Here is a 20,617-nt window from a genome sequence, read left to right on the forward strand (position 1 = left end):
CATTTATAGGAAAAAGAGACAATATTCACAGAATTCAGGAATGACAGGAATTAAGAATAACGCGTAAGGAGAAGTTTAGCGTATTTGCTAATAGTATTAGATGACATTTAAGAAGCAAGGGTATAATATAAACTCTAGGAGCAAAATACATAGCAAAAATTACTGTGTATATAATAAAAGTAGTTTTAATTAGGGAGGTTAAAAAGCATTTTTCCACCTATGGATCCCAAGATAAAATAATGGTAATGTGACTAGGGAATCCAGGGGAATATGATACTATTCATGCATTCAAAAAATATTGGAGAATTTAATTTACCAGACAGCATATTAGGTGCTGGGTATACACTGGCAAAAAAAAGAAAAAAGAAAGAAAGAAATGAAAGAGAGACATGTCCCTTACATAACGGAACTTTCGATCTAGCAGACGCGGCAGGCAGTAACAAGGAAACAAATATAGATTCTCAAGTTGTAAAATAAATGTTATCCAGGAAATGAAAAGTACAATGATACCAGTAACAGTTGAGGAGACCTACTTAGACACCTCGGTGGAGAAGGTTTTTCTACGGAAGGGACCTTAAGGGTCATCCTGTGTGGACTCAGAGAGCCTGAAAATACCAGAAGTGGGTAAACTGAGTTGAAGAGACCATCTATCACAAGGATAGCCCTGGAGTTTTGCCCATTCTAAGGTGAAAGACTAAGATAACCAGCAAAGGGCACGACGCCTCTATTACAGACCACGTCATCTGCAAGTGGAGGCAAATCTTACGAAAACCCTCACAGAAGATCTCACGTGGGAAGACAGGCAAAGAAAAACTGCAAAAACGGGCATCTTTCTTCTCACCCCCACTTTGAAGATGTTTGTAGAACAGACATGAAAGTGCCTGCTAATCCGCAAAAGGCTGTACTAACGAAAGACCTTGGCCAAGTCACTCGAACTCCCAGCGCTCGTCTGAAAGAGGAGGATAATATCCGCCGCAGGGCTGAAAGGAGGGATCGAATCTGCAACCGCCGTGAGGCACCCAGCCAGGGCCAGGAACCATGTGAGAGCCAGGGAAACGCGACGGGCACCCGGGAGGGCAGAGATTGAGCCCCAACTAACGCGATCTCCCACTGACCACGCCTCCCTCGCGGTCTCGCCCGGCCCCGGGGCTGCGGACCCTGGCCACCCCCGCCACACTCCGCGGTCGGCCCAGTCTCACCCTCCGGCGCGGGAGCCGCTTCCGGGAGTTTGAATCCCGCGGCTGTGGGGTGGGGCACGTCACTGCCGGCAGGGGTGAGGCACGCGCGACGGGATCACGGCTCTCCGATTGGCTGCGGTCTCCGAGGGGCGGGGCCTGGAACCCGAGGGCCGACGGAGTGCGGGCTGGAGACCCGCAGAGCCGGGGTCGAAGGGTGGGGCTGAGGCCGAGAGGCGGGGCCGAAGGCGGGAAGGCTTTCGCCGGACCCGCTACCGAGTTCTGGGAGTTTCCTCAACGGTCTTCTGAGGTTTCAGACCTCAAACTCGGTGTTTCTTTGTAAGGAACTGATTTGTGTTTATCTGCTTTGGGGCTGAAGCAAATTACTATGCTGAGCGAGATAACCCCAGTGACTGCGAGCGGGGACTAACCAGATCCGCGTCCTTGAGCATGATTCGCCCTTCTGAGTACCAGTTTCGCCCTTTATAAAATGGGAGAATTGGATTCCACAAGGGGGCACAGCCTCCCTGTTTTCCTCTTTGGGTGAGCCTTCCTCCTCCCAAAAATCAGGGTGGAGCAATGGGGAGTGTAGCCTGTGGGAGGATTGATAGGCACGCTCAGATTGAACGCTGAGATTATGAGCCCTAGATGAAGCAAGCTAGGCAGGCGTTTGCTCCAGATTGCCCTCCAGCTCGGCGTCTATTGGTTAAATACGGGTCCTGGCTACCCGCTTTGAGGACTTTCTCTTGCTAAAACCGAGAGGCACAGAAAGCGTTTGGCAGGGCCTGCCCTTCTCAGGCAGAGCAAAGACTCACCAGAGGCTTAACACAATAAAAAGGATACAGTAGCAAAACATCCTAGGAAAGCAGCGTCACACAGGGGCTAAACTCTGGATTAGGAATGACTTTAGCTCCTGACTGCCTCTTACTAGCTGTGTGTTCTTGAATAAGTTATTTAACCTCTCTGAGCCTCAATTTCCTGATCTGTATAATGATACAAGTAATAATATCTACCTCATAGGGTGATTATGAGCATTAAATGAGAGAACCCATGTAAAGTGCATAGTGTTTAGTAAATGCTCAACTGATGTTAGCCCTTATTACATAAAAAGCAACAAAAACCCTTTGTTTCTAAATGGAATGGATGAGAAACCATGTAGAGAATTTTAAAGAATAAAAGAAAAGGCAAGAAGATAACATTTGGTCCTTGCTGCCACGTAACTCACATTTCTGATGGAAAAGTGAGGAGAACTGGGCTGTTTCCTACCTGTTGTATTAACCTATCAAGTGGGATTAGGGTGGGAGGAAGTCGAGGCAAAAGTTTAGTGAAGGTGTGAATGCTATTCATTGCCCAGAGTTGAGAGCAAGAGCAAAATTAGTCTCCATAGAAATCTACAGAGATTCTTGGATGAGAGAGAGAAAGAGAGATTTCTCTGCTCAGCTTTGAGCCAAATGGGGAGAGAAAAGACAGGAAGTGGGAGGAACGGTGTGAAGAGGGACGGCACCTGGTAGACAGAGGACCTGGTACCTAGGCCTGATGGGCCAGACTGCCCAATTACACATCTGCTCCCCAGGTCCGTCTCTTCTGGCAGGAGCTCCCCCTGTGACTGGGGACCCCTGAGGAAAAGGAGTAGGCAGGAGGCTCATTGGCCTGGTGGCTCATTTAATTTTGTAATTGTCATTGTTAGACCCGAAAATCAATGTTTGCTCTTCGCAGGTAGGTGGGGCTAGGCGTGAAGTGTGAGAAGCTAGTAGTTTGCAAAAGGCCTGAAGAGGTGATAGTAATTTGATGCTGACAGTTCACTAGGAGAAATCCTAGGACAGGGATTCAAAATTCATCTTTATTCATTAACAAAGAGAAATATAATGGCCAAGTGGACTGGATATTTATCTCAATAAATATTAGGTTAGTTTCTTCCCAGTAGGAAAATCTTGGGAAACCAAAACAGTACCAAAAAGAGGCTGAATGGATTTAGGCTTTATAAAAAGAAATAGTGAGGCTGTTGTAGATGAATGTGCTCTTCACCCCTGAAAGGTTATGTCTTCCAAAGGAAAGCTAATGACTACCCAGGCCTTCTCCAGCAGATACATCTGTGCTTTCTTATACAACTTCCTGCAATCATGGAAAGGTTCTTTCTACTCAATCCATTATGGTAGCACTGGCCACATATGGTTGTTGAGCGTTTGAAATGTGGCTACAGTGATTGAGGAACTGAATTTTTAATTTTACTTAATTTAAATTAAAAAACTGATGGTTGATTCAGTTATCAAAAAAACTTTTATGTTTGGAACAACTTAGGTATGTAAGCCTATTTTTTTTCTTCTTTTTGAAATTTTGGGTTTTTTAATTTTTTGTTTTATATTGGAGTATAATTGATTCACAATGTTGTGCTAGTTTCAGGCGTACAACAAAATGATTTAGCCATACATATTCATACATCCATTCCCTTTCAGATTCTTTTCCTATACAGGTTATTACGGAGTATTGAGCATAGTTCCCTGTGCTACATAGTACATCCCTGGTGATTATCCACTTTACATATAGTAGTGTACATATGACAATCCCAACCTCCCAATTCATCCCTCCCCTCCTCCTTACCCCCTTGGCAACCACAAGCCCGCCCTCCAAGTCTGTGAGTCTGTTTCTGTTCTGTAAACAAGTTCACCTGCATTACTTTTTTAGATTCCACATATAAGTGATATCATATGATATTTATCTTTCTTTGTCTGACTTACTTCACTTAGTATGATAATCTCTAGGTCCATCCATGTTGCTACAAATGGCATAATTTCATTCTTTTTCACGGCTAAGTAATATTCCATTGTATACGTATACCACTTCTTCTTTGATGGACGTTTAGGTTGCTTCCATTTCTTGGCTGCTGTAAACAGTGCTGCAGTGAACATCAGGGTGCAAGCCTATTTTATCAACTGTAAATTTTAAAAGCTAAATACAGATGAAGTATTTCTGATGAATGTTTTGTGTCCCAATTGAGATGTATGAAATACACAGCAGATTTCAATGACTAAGCTTTTTAATATTATTACATGTTGAGACAATAATATTTTAGATATATTAAGTAAAATATATTAAAATCAATCTTACTATTGTTTTTTACTTTCTTTACTGTGACTATTAGAAAATTCAAAATATAAATGCAGCTGCTGTTATGTTTTTATTGAACAGCACTGGTATGCACACAATAAATGTTCTCTAAATGCAGGCTAAGAAGAACCTGGTACACTCTTGCCTCCTTCCAATCCACTCCGCAGGGATTTTTTGAAATAATGCAGATCTGATCATCTAACCAAATCCCCATTGTGTCCTCTCAGGCCCAGCAGGCCTAGACTGACCTCCCCAACCTGGTGTCAAAGCCCCACATTAGACACCCTTCATTCCTTGACCAGGAAGTTTCCTTCCTGCCTCAGGGCCTTTTCACAGGAGGTTCCCCCTGTCTGGAATGCTCTAGCTGTTGCCTCCTTTCCTATCTCCCAGATCTCAGCTTCATCCTCCCTGCCTAAGGGAAGGCTTCCCTGCCTCCTGAGTAAAGGATTTCCTCTCTTTACCACAGATTTCTTCAAAGGCTTCATTCCAGCTATAATTGCACATTGAATCATGAGTGATTCTTTGACAGGTGTCCCTTTCCCTCATTCCACTGTAAATTGCTTGAGGAGTCTGTCTGATTTTGCTCACCCCCATATCCACAGTACCTACCATCACAGTGCTTGAACAAATTAGGTAATTAATAAATATTTGTTCAGGGAATTCCCTGGTGGTCTAGTGGTTGGGACTCAGCGCGTACACTGCAGGGGGCACGGGTTCAATCCCTGGTGGGGGAACTAAGATCCTGCAAGCCGCGCAGTGCAGCCAAAAAATAATAATAATTTTTAAAATGATAAATAAATATTTGTTCAATGAATGAATGAATTGATGGGGGTCTCTTCTGCCCTAGACTACTGTGGAGAAACGATTTGTTTACTCTCCTCCTTTCTGTTATCGATATTCCTTAACAGGCACCAAAAGCATCGGTTTACAGCCCAGCTCCTTCTCGGGGTAGACCCACTGCTCTTTCCTGGGTTAGAGTTCCTCTCCAACCAGGAAGGGCTGCGTTTTAAATTGGTAAATAGGGAGACCCCCTCAATATCTAACTGAGATTATAGCAGCCCTATTAGTGACATATTTGAAAGCCATTTCAGGGGCAGGCTGAGCAGATTTTCTCTAACTGGCTAATGTCATATAGGAGAATTCTCATTAGCCAGTCAGTGATGCTTCCTGACTTGGTTCTCCATTCAAGGTATATCCTATTTGGAAAGGGCAGCTCTCCAGACATTGACTGCTCTGCCTGTTTTAGCTTCTTTTAAAATTTAATTTTAAGTCTATGGGGTTATTAAAATGTTTCATTTGTATTCAGAGAATTGGTATGCAATTCAGTCATTTTGCTCCCCTGCTGGAAAATGCATCTCTAATAAGTCCCCACTACCAGTGAGGCCTGGCTTAAGGAGTTAAGAGCAGAGGTTCTAGGGACTTCCCTGGCAGTGGTCCAGTGTTTAGGACTCCACACTTCCACTGCAGGGGGACATGAGTTCAATCCCTGGTCGGGAAACTAAGATCCCACAAGCTGTGAGGCCTGGCCAAAAAAAAAGAGCATGAACTCTAGAGGAAGACTACCTGTGTTCAGATCCCAGCTCCGCTTGCTGTGAGAACTGGGCAAACTACTTAACCAAATTAGGCCTCAGTTTCCTCATCTGTAAAATGGGGATGGTGAAATAGTGCTTACTTCACAGCACAGGGAAGTGGAAGGATTAAATGAGACAAAATAAAATGCTTAGAATAGCATCTGGCATGTAGTAAGCACGTGGTAGATGTTAGTTGTTATTAACAGAGCAGATGAGGCTCTCTGAGCTGGGGCCTGCCTGCCTGCCTAGGCTCACTGCTTGACTATTTACCCTCGCACATGATCTCCCACCCACATCAAATGGCTTGAGGTTCCCATTGCTCACCATGTTTATTCATCTGTGTTTCAGATCTCTCTCTCTCTCTCTCTCTCTCTCTCTCTCACACACACACACACACACACACACACACACACACACACACACAGACATCAGTCCAACCACTAATTCTCAGTCCAGCTGTCACCTCCTCCAGGAGCCTACCCTGCTTGCCCACCCTGCCCTGTTAACACCTGCTCCTCTAGCATGGTGCTCACTCCATTGTGCTGCGATTTCCTGTGAGCTTCTTGCAGAGAGGAAATGTGTCTTATTCGTCTTTGTAGTTAGCATCATACCTGGCACCATGTAGACTTTCAGTAAATGTTTGCTGAATAGATGCACGTGAGCCTGAATGAATCAAGATTCTTACAGAAGAATGACTGGGAAACATTTGTTTATCAAACATTTTGATAGGAATTGTTGTTTCCATAAAAGTGAATACCAGGCTTAAGAGGATCCCACTTTTCTCCATTCCATTTTTTGTGGGTTTATTTTAGAAAATATGCTCAAGTAAGTTAACACTTACTTGGAGAAGGTCAGGTTCATTCCTGTCTTATATTTAGCTCCTCCAATGGCCTTGAATAATGATAATATAATGATGCCAAATGTTATGAAATATTTTATCCCCTCCTTCCCCCCCTGTAGACTTAGTCACTGTCAGGCACTTTTTAAAAGCATGAAATTTAAATATACTATATATTAAGTTATTTTAAAATAGCGTCCACCATTATGCAAAACCCTATAATTAAACTACTAAAAAATAGTATTTTAGCTCTAAAAAGCACTTTAGTTATCAACTGAAATAATTCTTAAAGAAGCGTTTCAGCAAAAAGATCTTAACAATGGACCCTCTGTGTGTGCCAATTTGAAAATTGCTGTTAGGTAATATCTAGGATTCTGTGAAACTGGAATTGGAATAAGATATTATGAATCTGTCTTCATTTCTCTTCCACTAAATCCTCTTGGCCACCCCTCTTACTTTGTTCCTCATGTCTAGATTTTTTGCTAAGTCTCTCCTCTCCCTTAAATATTCCTCTGTCTCTATCCCTTTTGCCTCAGTGTAGGCACAAGGCCACTCACCTAGATCAATGTATGAGTTTGCTTGATGAAAAAGGTGAGGATAATGAAAGAGCAGAATGTGTGCTCTCATCTGAGGGCCAGTTGGAAAAGGAGTAGGGCTCAGAAGACATTGGGTTTGAATCTTGGCTCAAGTTTTTAACTCTTCTGAGCCTCAATTTCATCAGCTGTAAAATGAGTCCAGGAGTCCTAGCTCCCAGAGTTGTGGAAAGCAGTGGACGATAGACATGTGAGACCCGGCATGTGGTCTCCACCAGCTGGGAGCTCCATCAGGTCTGAACTTTGGCTTATTCTTGGCTGAAGCCCCAACAGCTGACCCATGGTACTTGTAGACTCTCAAATATTTGTTGAACAAATGGACATATTATTAATGAATAAATGTTTGATCATCCTGTGTGAATTTACTCTTAACTCTAACTCTTACTCTTCCTTGATTTTTCCAGGAGGAAATATTTTTCCTTAAGTGTTTTTCTTACAGTGTTGATTGGAATCTTACACATTTATATCTAAAAGCTGATTGTATGAGGAAAACAGGCCCTGTTAGCTTTTTATATTTGAACAAAGCTGAAGGGAGATCTCCCATCCTTTTCTTCTCCTTCCCTGTCTTCAACTATAATACTAGTGAGTGTGTATCCAGGAAAAAAATAAGGACTGTCCAAAGAGAGGCCACCAGGGACTTCCCTGGAGGTCCAGTGGTTAAGACCCCACTCTTCCACTGCAGGGGGCACAGGTTTGATCCCTCGTTGGGGAACTAAGACCCTGCATGCTGCGCCGGTGCAGCCAAAAGAAAAAGAAAAAGAAAAAGAAACAGAGGCCACTGGCATGGAGAAACTGAGGGGTTAGCCCCTTCCCAGGCTCACAGGGTATAGAGATAACTCCAGTAGCCACCAGAGACTGACACTGTTACATTCTTGGCACAGGAAGCTGGAGAGCTCAAAGTCCTTGAGACAGATAGTAACCAGGGCTCTGGTTATGATGCACCCAGGCTGGTGTATTTGTCTCCAGGGTGTGTGGAGGCTGCAAAGCATGTTGTAAGGGATACATTCCAATAGAGTGTAGCAGGAAAATTCACAACCAAACTACCTGGTTTGGATCCCAGCTCTTCCATTTATTAGCTATAACCTGAACAATTTACCTAATCTTTTTGTGTCTCAGTTTCCTACGCTCATGAAGTGGAGGTTATTATAGGGCCTACATCATAGGGTTGTTGTTAGGACCAATCCAGTTATAAAAATAAAGCCCTTGAGACAGGAGCAGCCTGCTGAACTGGGCTCCGGGACTCTGTTGTTGCACCAGAGGTGGCAGGAAGAGAGTAAGGCTGGATGGTGCAGGTGCTGGTTGTGATGGTGTGTGAGCATACATGCATTGCCTTTGTGTGCAGCTCTGCAGTCTCTGAAGAACAAGTTCATGTTCCCACCACTGAATCTTCTCCATGCAACTCCCAACACACACACACACACACACACACACACACACACACACACACACACGTGCATGCACACACACTCTACAGACAGGTTGATGTAAAGTCAGTCTGACTGGCAGCCTCTGAGCACCTCCTCCCTTCTCCAAACACCAGCCACCTTACTTCTGCCACTGTCTCCCACTGGGCTCAGGTCTTAAAGCTCCTCCTTCCCTCTTAGTACCCAGTGAAACACAGCTCCTGGCTCTCCCTGGAATCTGAGCCTCAACGCTCATGACCTTGCTCCGCAGCATTTCCTGATGTCAGGAGAGAAGATCTGAGGCTAGGCCACGCCCCTTGGCCACCAACTTTTCTACCCCTTAACTTTAAGTTACCACTTTCCAAGTATCCTAACCTCCTTCTCCTCAAATATTTATTTCTGAAGATGAGGATAATAGTGTTTCCTTCCAGGGCTTCCCTGGTGGTCCAGAGGCTAAGGCTCTGCTCCCCCAATGCAGGGGGCCCAGGTTCGGTCCCTGGTCAGGGAACTAGATCCCACATGCCCCAACTAAGAGTTCGCATGCCGCAACTAAAGATCCCACGTGCCGTAACTAAGAAAAGACCCTGCATGCCACAACTAAAGATTCCGCATGCTGCGACTAAAAGGTCCCGCATGCCGCAACTAAGACTCGGTGCAGCCAAATAAATAAATAAATAAATAAAATAGTGTTTCCTTCCACAGCAAAGCCATTGCAAGCTTGTTAAGAGGAGGACTGGTCCTTTTACTAGGTTCTACTTTTACTGGTTAGCTCATTGTCTCCTGCCTGTGTTTATTCAAAGTTATATAAATCAGTGCCAAATAGAAGACTCCAAGAAATGCTAGGAATTGGAAAGTTAATCTGTTTCAGGGCTTACTTAACAATTTAACAGAATCCTGCTTTTGGATATATTACATCAAAATACTCAAAGGTACCTTATGCTGCATTAAAAAAAAAAAAAATATATATATATATATATATATATATCTGTAAAAACCTTGAAAGGATTTTTCATAATTACATTGTTGAAAATTTGGGGTTATGATTAATGAACTTATGATAGGTTGTGATTTCTTGGTGGTTATTATGCATCCTCAGAAATTCTTTTATAGTGTGAAAATCTAACTACAATTTCTTTTCAACTGAGATGAAAATTTTATGAATACTAAAAACTTACCAATTAATGAAACAGGCATTTTGTTTTGCCCATACACTTTTTAAAAAATTATTTATTTATTTTTTATTTATTTCTGGCCGTGTTGTGTCTTTGTTGCTTTGTGCTCAGGCTTTCTCTAGTTGCGGTGAGCGGGGGCGACTCTCTGTTGCGGTGCGCGGGCTTCTCACTGTGGTGGCTTCTCTTGTTGTGGAGCACAGGCTCTCAGTGTGCGAGCTTCAGTAGTTGTAGCATGCGAGCTCAGTAGTTGTGGCTCACAGGCTCTAGAGCGCAGGCTCAGTAGTTGTGGTGCATGGGCTTAGTTGCTCTGCGGCATGTGGGATTTTCCCGGACCAGGGCTCAAACCCATGTCCCCTGAATTGGCAGGCAGATTCTTGACCACTGCGCCACCAGGGAAGCCCTGTCCATACACTTTTAATGAAATAATTATTGTTTCAATTTTGAAGGCTTCTTTTTTATACTTCTAAGCCAGTATTTACAAATTTATTTAATTTTATTTCTTAACATTTTATTTTGAAATAATTTTAGATTTACAGAAAAGTTGCAAAGCATACAGAGTTCCCTCGTGCCCTTCATTCAGGTTCCCCTCATATTAACATCTTACATACTCATGGTACATCTATCAAAACTAAGAAATTAATATAGGCACAATACTATTAACTAAAGCTCAGACTTTGGTATTTTTCCACTTTTTCCACTAACGTCCTTTCTCTGTCCCAGCAGCTGATCCAGGATACAATCTTGCATTTAGTTCCCATGTCTCCTTTGTCTCTTTCAGTCTGTGACAGTTTCTCAATCTTTCCTTATTTTTATGACCTTGACACTTTTGAAGAGTACTTACCACGTATTTTGTAGAATGTCTCTCAACCTGGTTTTGTCTACGTTCTCATTTTTGTTTTTCAGCCACACTGCACGGCTTGTGAGATCTTAGTTCCTCAACCAGGGATCGAACCCAGGCCCCCGAACTGAAAGCGCCGAGTCCTAACCACTGGACCACCAGGGAATTCCCTGTTTTTGCATTTGTAGACTGGGGTTATGGATGTTTGGGAAGAATATCATAGAAGTGATATGGTATCACTTCTCAATGCATTAATTTCATTATATTTTGTATCAGTTTATTGTATTTTTGGCTTCATATATTTTATTGGGCCTCTGAAAACCTGTAGAACCTGGGAACTGTAAGTCAGTTACCTTATTGGTCAGATTTCTCCAGCTAAATGCACAGAGGCAATGCATGAATCTTGATTGGGTCCTAATTTAAAAATATACAAAAAATGAAAAATGATATTTAGTATAATTTGTTATTAACATAATTAGATAATCTGAATACACACAGATGTGGTCATGTGATTGTAATATTGTAGGCGAATGTCACTCTTACAAGGTGTAGTCTTTAGCATTTAAGAGTGAAATTTCATGATGTCTATAATTACTTTAAAATAATTTTATTTTAAAAATCTAGATAGATAGATAACATGATCATGGCAAAATGTTAATAGTTGTCAAATCTAGATAATGGGCATAGAGGTGTTAATTGTACTATTTTTTTTGTTTTTTATATATTTGAAAGCTGAAAGAAATAAGTTCCAACATATCTAAAAAAAATGTTCAAGGCCTTTATAAATTATAAAATTTTACTGAGAGATGTTTAGAAAGTCTAAGTAGATTAAGTGATATAGTCTATTATTGAATTGAAATACTTACAATGATATCAGTTCCCCCCAAAATTGATCTATAAATTTAATGCAATTTAAGACAGAATTCCAACAGATTTTTAAAATATTTGAAACGTGATAAGCTGATCCTAATATGTCTATTAAAATGCAAGAAGAGGGCTTCCCTGGTGGCACAGTGGTTGAGAGTCCACCTGCCGATGCAGGTGTGCCCCAGTCCGGGGAAGATCTCACATGCCGCGGAGCGGCTGGGCCCGTGAGCCATGGCCGCTGACCCTGCGCGTCCGGAGCCTGTTGCTCCGCAACGGGAGAGGCCACAACAGTGAGAGTCCCGCGTACTGCAAAAAAAAAAAAAAAAAAAAAAATGCAAGAAGAGCCAAGATATTTGAAGATGGGAGGATAAAATCTTATTATGAAATTTTTATAAGGCTATATTAAGACACAGTGGTCTTGGTGCAGAGACTGGAACAGAAGAGAGAGCACAGAAACAGACCCACACACATCTACAAACCTGATACATGACCTAGGTTTGGGAAAAGGACAAACTTTTCAATAAATGGTACTGGGTCAATTGAATATCCATGTGGGAAAAAATGAAACGTGACCTCTAACCATACATGACACATAGTCAATTACAGGTGGAGTATAAATCTTAGTGTGCAAGATGAAACAAAATGCTTCTGGAAGATAATACTGAAGAGTATCTTCACATCTCAGAGTAGAAAGCATTTCTCAATGTGAAAAATGTACTGGGAGTTCCCTGGTTGTCCAGTGATTAGGACTCAGTGTTTTCACTGCCATGGCCCAAGGTTGGTTCAATCCCTAGTTGGGGAACTAGGATCCTGCAAGCCTTGTGGTGCAGCCAAAAAAGAAAGAAAGAAAGAAAAATATACTAACCATAAAGGAAATATTGTTTTTAATTTATTTATTTATTTATTTTTGGCTGCATTGGGTCTTTGTTGCTGCTCGCGGGCTTTTTCTAGTTGCGGTGAGCGGGGACTACTCTTCGTTGTGATGTGCGGGCTTCTCATTGCAGTGGCTTCTCTTGTTGTGGAGCACAGGCTCTAGGCATGTGGGCTTCAGTAGTTGTGGCTCGTGGGATCAGTAGTTGTGGCTTGTGGGCTCTAGAGCACAGGCTCAGTAGTTGTGGCGCACGGGGTTAGTTGCTCCACGGCACGTGGAATCTTCCCGGACCAGAGCTCGAACCCATGTCCCCTGCGTTGGCAGGAGGATTCTTAATCACTGCGCCACCAGGGAAGTCCAATAAAGGAAATATTGATAAATTCAATAATATTAAAATTACAAGCCACAAAGCACCAGTATTCAGAACACATAAACAGCTCCTGCAAATGAGTAAGAAAAACACGGAGTACCCAATAGAAAAATCCACAAAATATTTGAATAGGCATGTCATAAATGAGGAAATGTAAATATGAAAAGGTATGAAACCTCATTCGTAATCTGAAAAATGCAAATTAAAGCTCCAATGAAATATTACATACTCACCATACGGGTTGCCAAATGTATGAACGGGAAGTCTCATACACTGTTGGTGGGAGTGTAAACGGTACAATCACCGTGGAAAACAATTTTGAATTACCTAGCAATTTTGAAAATATGCATATACCCTTTGATCCAGCAATTGCAGTCACAGGTTAGACCCAAAATGCGCTCATGCACATTTGTACCAGGAAACATGTACAAGCATGTTCAGTGTAGCCCTTTTTGTAATAGCCCCAAACTCTGAATAATCCACATGTGTATCAACAGTGGAGTAATTAGTAAAATGTGGTACACTCATGCAACGGAATGCCATAGAGAAATGCGAGGAAACAAAGTTATATGGATGAATCTCACAATATAATGTTGAAAAAAAAGAAGCCAAACACAAAAGAATTCACACTTATAGTCCATGTCTACAAAGGTCATAATATGTCAAAGAATTCATACTATGTGAATATGTGTAGACACATAGGTACAAATACATGTAGATAATGTTCATAATGTATAAAATAATTCATATGATCATAATCAAGCAAGTCAAACTATTTGGGGGATTAAAAACTATTAAAAAAAGCACAGAAAATATTACTATAAAAATCAGGAAAATGGTTACCTGTGGGGGGAAGGAGGTGGCTGTGATGGGACATGTGAGGGACTTCTGGAGTGCTGGCAATGGTCTCTGCCTTGACCTTGATGTTTGCTCATTAAACTGTCACATTTATTTGTATGCATTTTTCTGTAAATATATTTAACAATGAAAGGGAGAAATAAAAACCAGCTCCAAAATACAAACAAACATAATGTTGTCTATATTCCACTAAAATATATACTGTATTTAGTCTACATGTCCACTAAATACAATAATGTATATGACATTGGGTTTATTGGTTCTTTATATAAGCCATTGAGAAATTCACTGAGACAGAAGAATTCCTGCAGGTGGGTCTTTTTCAGTGCACTTGAAGTGTTTGCTTACAGGTGGGTCTTCTCGGTTGGTTGTGTGTTCAGAAGCAAAAGGAAGTCCTACGTTTTTTCATTCTTAGTTTCAGCCTTTTCTTCTGAAACACAATGAGATCCTAATGTAAACCCAATTTGCATTAACGGAAATGCTATGAAATGCCGTGAATAAGGATGAACTTCTGGTTGTAGATGTGTGGAATTTACTATGTGCTTTTTGCCAGGCCCCCGCACTTACACCTTGACCTTATGACAATCTTCACCTTCATTTTACGGATGAGATAACTGCAGAAGAGAGGGATTTACCAACTTGTAAGGTGACATAGCTCAAGAGTGACGAATCAGGGACCCACACGCAGGTCTGGCTGACTACTATCCCCAGGCCTCTTCTAGTGATCTTAATCACCAGGCTACACCACCTAACACACCCTCTAGGCCATAAAGACCTTTTCCTTGGCCAAACTTTAGTCAAGCTCCTGAACTTTCTCCTAGGCCCATCTGTGTATTTCCTTGTAAAATTTAGTTTTAGCGAGAACCTTGCTGAGTCAGTTTAACCAGAACTCCCCTCCCTCCATATCTGATCACTCTGTATCTTGTGGGGTGCCTCGTTCTCCACCATCACCCAGGTAATGTCTCGTCACCCTGACCTATGTTCAGTAAGAATCCTGTTAGGTCGGTTGAGCCAGAATCCCCTTTTCCCCCCTGATACTTTCTTCTGGTAATTTCCATTCACTAACCCCCAACCTGCTCCCTGGCTATAAATTCCCCCTTGTCCATGCCCTATTCAGAGTTGAGTCCAAATTCCCTCCTACACTGAAAGAGTCCTTCCCCTTGAATAAAGTCTTCCTTACCCACTTCAACAAGTGTCATCGAATACCTTTTTCTTTAACAAAGGAAAGGAAGACACTGCTGGGGTCTAGATCCTGAAAGAGTGGAGAACTCCATTTTCACTAAAGACGGCTAGCAGCTTTTGATGGACCAGGAAAACTTCGGTCACCAGCTCTCACCTCGTAAGGATTTTTAAAGAAGTCCTATGGCGAATCCTTTTGTGACTGAAAACGATCAGCTCCCAGGACACTGATTTTGTAAACCGCGATCACCACCTCCGGATTGGGCTTGCTTGAAATAAACTCAGTTATTTCTCTGCCATACAATAGGGGGCACCCTTTAACTGATTAAAAACAAATTGTTCTCTAACTTGTTGCTGCGTGGGTGAGTTCAACAGCAGGAGAGAAGAAATGGCAAAAGTAAAAAGAAAATTTTAAATGACGCAGTAAAGTTTTAAAACTCCACGAAGCTCAGCAAAGAATGGAAGGGGTAACAGAAATCCAATTAATTGGGCTTCACAAATTTGTTGCTCTTACCTGCAGCGTCTTAGTGGTCTCTTGACCTGTCCACATTTATTAGCTACAAATCCTTTTCAGTTTTATTTGCTGCCCATAATTATTTTTAGCTGAGGTTTTGTCCTTTTCACTCCCACATTTCCCGAATTCTTAAGTGGGTGCCTGCGGCGCTGCGGAGGCTCGGGCATTTGGGTATCAGTTTACACGTAACCTTCAGTAAATACAGTAATCCGTCAGGGACCCACCCATCGCCTCTCCTCCTTCCCTCTTCGCTGGAGAAGTCTTCCCCCGCCTTCTCTCCCGGGCGGCGCGGCCGCGAGCTCCAGAGCCCGTGTCTTCTTAACTTCGTTGCTGAAATTTGGTTTCTGCCCATTGAGAGCCATGCTTCGAGTGATTGTTGAATCTGCCAGCAATATCCCTAAAACGAAATTTGGGAAACCGGATCCTATTGTTTCTGTTATTTTTAAGGGTAAGGACAAGTTTTCTTCTTTTCCTCCAGTCCTGTTTTGGAATGGTAGTTTCTTGGGTCCCATTCTTTGAAAGTCTGCGAATGATCAAATCCTCTGCGGCTTTAGCTGGAGTTTGTTGCCTGTGCAGGTCAGGGGAGAGGATGGATTTCTGTGGAAGGCATTTTCCCCAGGGCTTTGAGACCCATTGAATGACCTGATGTTTTAACTCTAATAATGTGATTTCTATAAGCCCCTGGAGGGAAAGATGTACCAAATTTCAAGTATCAAAAAGGTCTATGTTGGTTCAGATTAAGAGTTTCAGCAGTCTTGTATGCACTTTTTATTTTCTCTGCTTGTGAGAAATGGGTAAAGGAGGAAAAAGCACAATTAAGTTGTTCCAGGTATCATTACTCCGTAAAACAGACCCCTGCTGCTTTTATCGTCACTGGGCTTCTGGGAGGTGGAGTAAAGTTATTAGTTTGGTTTGTTTTCATGTTAATTTGTGCCTTTTTGTAATTGTTCTTCATCTCTCCAAAGTTGGGATGTTTTGTTTTTTTGTTTGTTCGTTGCATGTTTGGCAGCTTTTAAATTGCTTTAAATGAGCTCGGAACAATGCAAGTCTGAAGTTTTGGGCATCTAGTTTGGACTTGCTGAATGACTTTGGGCATGTGACCTCATTTCTCTGGATGTCAGTTTTCTTTTGTGCAAAACAGGTGAGGGCGTTTAGACTAGACCATCTTTACAAGGCGTATTGTAATTCCAACAGGTTATTTTTCGGGACATTTGATTGCAGTGGAGGGAACAGGAGCGGTTGGAGTGATGGCACACTCCCAGCCATTGTAGGTGTTTCTAGTTTTGGCTGGAGTGGTGTGGCTAAAGCTGAATTTAGGAGCTTTATCATTTTCTGTTTGTCCAAGGTCATCGGTAAGATTGCCAGCTCACTCCTTGGCAGGAGGAATGAGAGGGAGTGAGAGGGGAGGGCAGAAAAAGTGGGAGCCTTGATGGGTATGTGGTTCCTGACCACACCTCAGCACACTCTCTCTTCCTCCAGGAACCTGACTACTTCTCCCTTATGGTTTCTGAGTAATCTGTGCCTTTCTCCTTTCTTTTGTCAATTTTATCTGTTTCTTTCCTTAAACCTCTCCCTCTGAGATGAGCAGGAAAATGCCAGAAATGAAACCCAAAGCTGCCAAATGATTGTTTAGTTAAAAAAAAAAAAAAAAGATCTGGAAGTTGGATTCTTAAAGGACAATGTAGTTTGAGAATCTGGTTAGTGAATATCATGTAGTCATGTTATGTCAGAGTTCATTTGCATGTATTCTTTTAAAAATATTTTTCTCTTTTTAATTTTATTTTTAAATTTATTTTTTTATTGCAGTAACATTGGTTTATAACATTTTATAAGTTGCATGTGTACAACATTATATTTCAACTTCTGTATACGCTACAACATGCTCATCACCAAAAACTTAGTTTCCATTCTTCACCACACACTCGATCCCCTTTACACATTTTGCCTTCCTCCCCATTCTTTCCCATCTGGTTACCACTACTCTGTTCTCTGTATCTGCAGGTTTGTTTTTGTTTCGTTTTGGTTTGTTCATTTGTTTTTTGTTTGTTTGTTCTTTATATTCCACATATGAGAGAAATCATATGGCATTTGTCTTCCTCTATCTGACTTATTTCATTTAGCATAATAACCTCAAGGTCTATCCATGTTGTTGCAATGGCAAGATTTCCCCTTTTTTTATTTCGGAGTAGTATTTCCATTGCATATATATACCATATCTTCTTTATCCATTCATCCATTGATGGGCACTTAGGTTATTTCCATACCTTGGCTATTGTAAATAATGCTGCAATGAACATAGGGGTGCACATATCTTTTCAAATTAGTGTTTTTGTGTTCTTTAGATAAATGCCAGAAGTGGGATAGCTGAATCATATGGTAGTTCTATTCTTAATTTTTTGAGGAATCTCTATACTGTTTTTCATAGTGGCTGCATTTATTCACATCCCCACCAACAATGTATGAGGGTTCCCTTTTCTTTACATCCTCACCAACACTTGTTATTTCTTGCCTTTTTGATAATAACCATAGTGACAGGTGTGAGGTGATATCTCACTGTGGTTTTATAATTTTTTTTTCTTGAAGCAGCTACATAATAGAGACATAACATGAAAAGTTTGTTTCCTTCACCATTGACATGTAAAGACACGTTCAATCTGGTGATGTCATGGGGCAAGTCATATAGATTATAATGAAATTAAAATTTAACACTATATTGAAATCTGACTTGTTATTTGTCTGGAGTGTATATGCATTGGTCAAACTTAAATGACTAAAAGTATGTCTGCCTTAGCTATGGACATAAACACTCAACTGAAAGTGAAAAACTTCAGTTAAGGTGGGCAAATATAGGCTATCTAAACCATTACTTTTGCTAGGTTATTTAACTTCAGTCTGTTTTCCAGTCTCCTTTCATAGTATCAGTTGAGCAGTAAAGTCATTCATTCATTCATTCATCTGATAAGCAACCTGATGGAAGAAACAACTCAACTTAAAGTAGGAACATCTGGACTCTGGCTAACGTTGACAAAGTAGCCGATGACCCAGATTTAATCACCCAAGTCTCAAATTTCTCAGCTGTGGAATCATGGGAACTGATCTTGAGATTTCTTCCAGCTTTAAGGTTTTATAATTTTACAGTTCCATGTACTGAATAACTGCTCTCAGCAAGGTATGGAAGGCATTGCCTTAGGCACTAAAGCAGATATAGTAATGAATATAGCATTTTTCTTGCTTTCAATCTATTCCAATGGTTTAAAACACTGGTGATGGCAAACCCTTTCCAGGAGTGCCTTCCAATTTTGAGTACTGGGTAAGATTAAGTAACATTGTTCTTTTTTTTTTTCTTTTACTGTTTTTTTATTTTTGGCTGCATTGTGTCTTTGTTGTTGCATGTGGGCTTTTCTCTAGTTGTGGTGAGCGGGGGCTACTCTTCATTGCGCGCGGGCTTCTCACTGCGGTGGCTTCTCTTTGTTGCGGAGCATGGGCTCTAGGCGCGCTGGCTTCAGTAGTTGTGGCTCGCGGGCTCAGTAGTTGTGGTGCATGGGCTTAGTTGTTCCACGGCATGTGGGATCTTCCCGGACCAGGGCTCAAACCCGTGCACCCTGCATTGGCAGGCAGAGTCTTAACCACTGCTCCACCAGGGAATTCGCTAACATTAAGTTCTGACAGAACTGAGGATACTGATACCACCATATATCCATCAGTGGGAATGGAGCAAAGCTGGATGCACTTCACAGGGTGGCGTGGGGGAGAGTGGGGAGAGTAGGATGTAAAAAGCCCTAACAGAGGATCAAGGCAGCACCGAAGAAAGCCCCTGAATTTACTGAAATGTGTACAATTTTGCCTCTTGAGTACATAAAACAGCAAGGTCAGGCAGTAAGCAACACTTCTCAAGCGGTAGGATGGTGGGAAGAATGGCCAAGTGATGGGAGTGTTAATGGTGATACCTGTATAGACAGTGAGGCCCCCTGTTAGACTGTAGTTGGGAATGTGCTGTACTGACAACCAACTGGTTTAGAGTTGACCTCAGTCTCTCGTGTACAGTCCCCTTCTGAGACTGAACTTCTTAGGACCTAGTATGAACCAGGAGGATTTGGGGGTTACTGGAGGCCCTGTGGTGTGGATGTCATGGATACTTAGCAGTGCAGAAGGAGATTATGGAAACCACAAAACCCACTTGATTTTTCATGTTCTTTGGGTTCACCAGGTTCCGAGAGCCAGCTCTGAATCGTAAGATCAGAGTGCCTGCCAGCCAGAGTGGCCATTTTCCCTTGAGTTTCACGCAGACAGCCAGGTTGTGAGACTGAATCTAGCTGAGATTAGATTAGACAGACTTCTGAGGCCTCTCTCAACGTGAAGACTTTGTTTTGTTTTGTTTTAATTAATTAATTTATTTATCTTGGGCTGCGTTGGGTCTTCGTTGCTGCGTGCGGGCTTTCTCTAGTTGCGGCGAGCGGGGTCTACTCTTCGTTGTGGTGCGTGGGCTTCTCATTGCGGTGGCTTCTCTTCTTGCGGAGCACGGGCTCTAGGCGCGCAGGCTTCAGTAGTTGTGGCACATGGGCTCAGTAGTTGTGGCTCGCGGCCTCTAGAGCGCAGGCTCAGTAGTTGTGGCACATGGGCTTAGCAGCTCCGCGGCATGTGGGATCTTCCCGGACCAGGGCTTGAACCTGTGTCCCCTGCATTGGCAGGCGGATTCTTAACCACTGCTCCACCAGGGAAGTCCCACAGTTGCCTTTTAAAAGTCAATCAGTGTGACTTGTTTTCCTCCTCCACGACAGATCTTAACTGCATGCCCTCAAGGCATGTTCAGGGGCTCTGGTCTTTGTCTGGTTTGGGTTTACTGGTGAGTCTCTGGCTCGGCCAAGAAGGCATGGGGTTTTTATATCCTCCGCCGCATCTAACATGTCACTGATGTTGAATATACCTTTTAAAGGTTGACCCTAGAAACAATGCCCTGGCAAGAGATTTGAGACCTCTTAGCGCAATAAAGTCATTGATTCTTGGTCCTGAAAGGGACCATCAGAAGTCCGCCATTCTCCCTTCTTTCAGGAAGAATTACGCTTAATATTCTCTCAGGTGCTTTGTGGATGAGGCTTGGCAAAGGGCCACTTCACACATTTCTAACGCTGAGTGCCTAACACCTGCTACCCAGGGGCAAACCGGTGTCGTGCTACTTTTTGCTTTCTTGATCCTGACAAGAAAGATGTGAAGCTGCCAGTTTTATGTTGAAAATTCATACATGAAACGTGCAGTGGTCTGTAAG

General features: G+C 42.3%; 1 protein-coding gene and 1 long non-coding RNA gene across 3 annotated transcripts in view; one reads left to right on the plus strand and one right to left on the minus strand.

The window, feature by feature from the left end:
* Positions 1 to 12,446: 12,446 nt before the first annotated feature.
* On the minus strand, positions 12,447 to 15,454 carry LOC307175628. Its single transcript, XR_013824387.1, has 3 exons — positions 15,355 to 15,454; positions 13,647 to 13,769; positions 12,447 to 12,772 (listed from the first exon to the last, which is right to left on the minus strand). It is a non-coding gene; the product is annotated as an uncharacterized lncRNA (long non-coding RNA).
* Positions 15,455 to 15,570: 116 nt separating this feature from the next.
* The window catches only part of MYOF (myoferlin), a 155,763-nt gene continuing 150,716 nt past the window's right edge, over positions 15,571 to 20,617 (plus strand). For both annotated transcript variants that reach the window (XM_079900916.1, XM_079900917.1), the window contains exon 1: positions 15,571 to 15,802. In XM_079900916.1, coding sequence (XP_079757042.1) covers positions 15,715 to 15,802 — 88 coding nt within the window. In that variant the 5' untranslated portion in view covers positions 15,571 to 15,714. The remainder of the gene's footprint in view (positions 15,803 to 20,617) is intronic.

Source organism: Stenella coeruleoalba, assembly GCF_951394435.1.
Source record: "Stenella coeruleoalba genome assembly, chromosome: 16".
Taxonomy (NCBI): domain Eukaryota; kingdom Metazoa; phylum Chordata; class Mammalia; order Artiodactyla; family Delphinidae; genus Stenella; species Stenella coeruleoalba.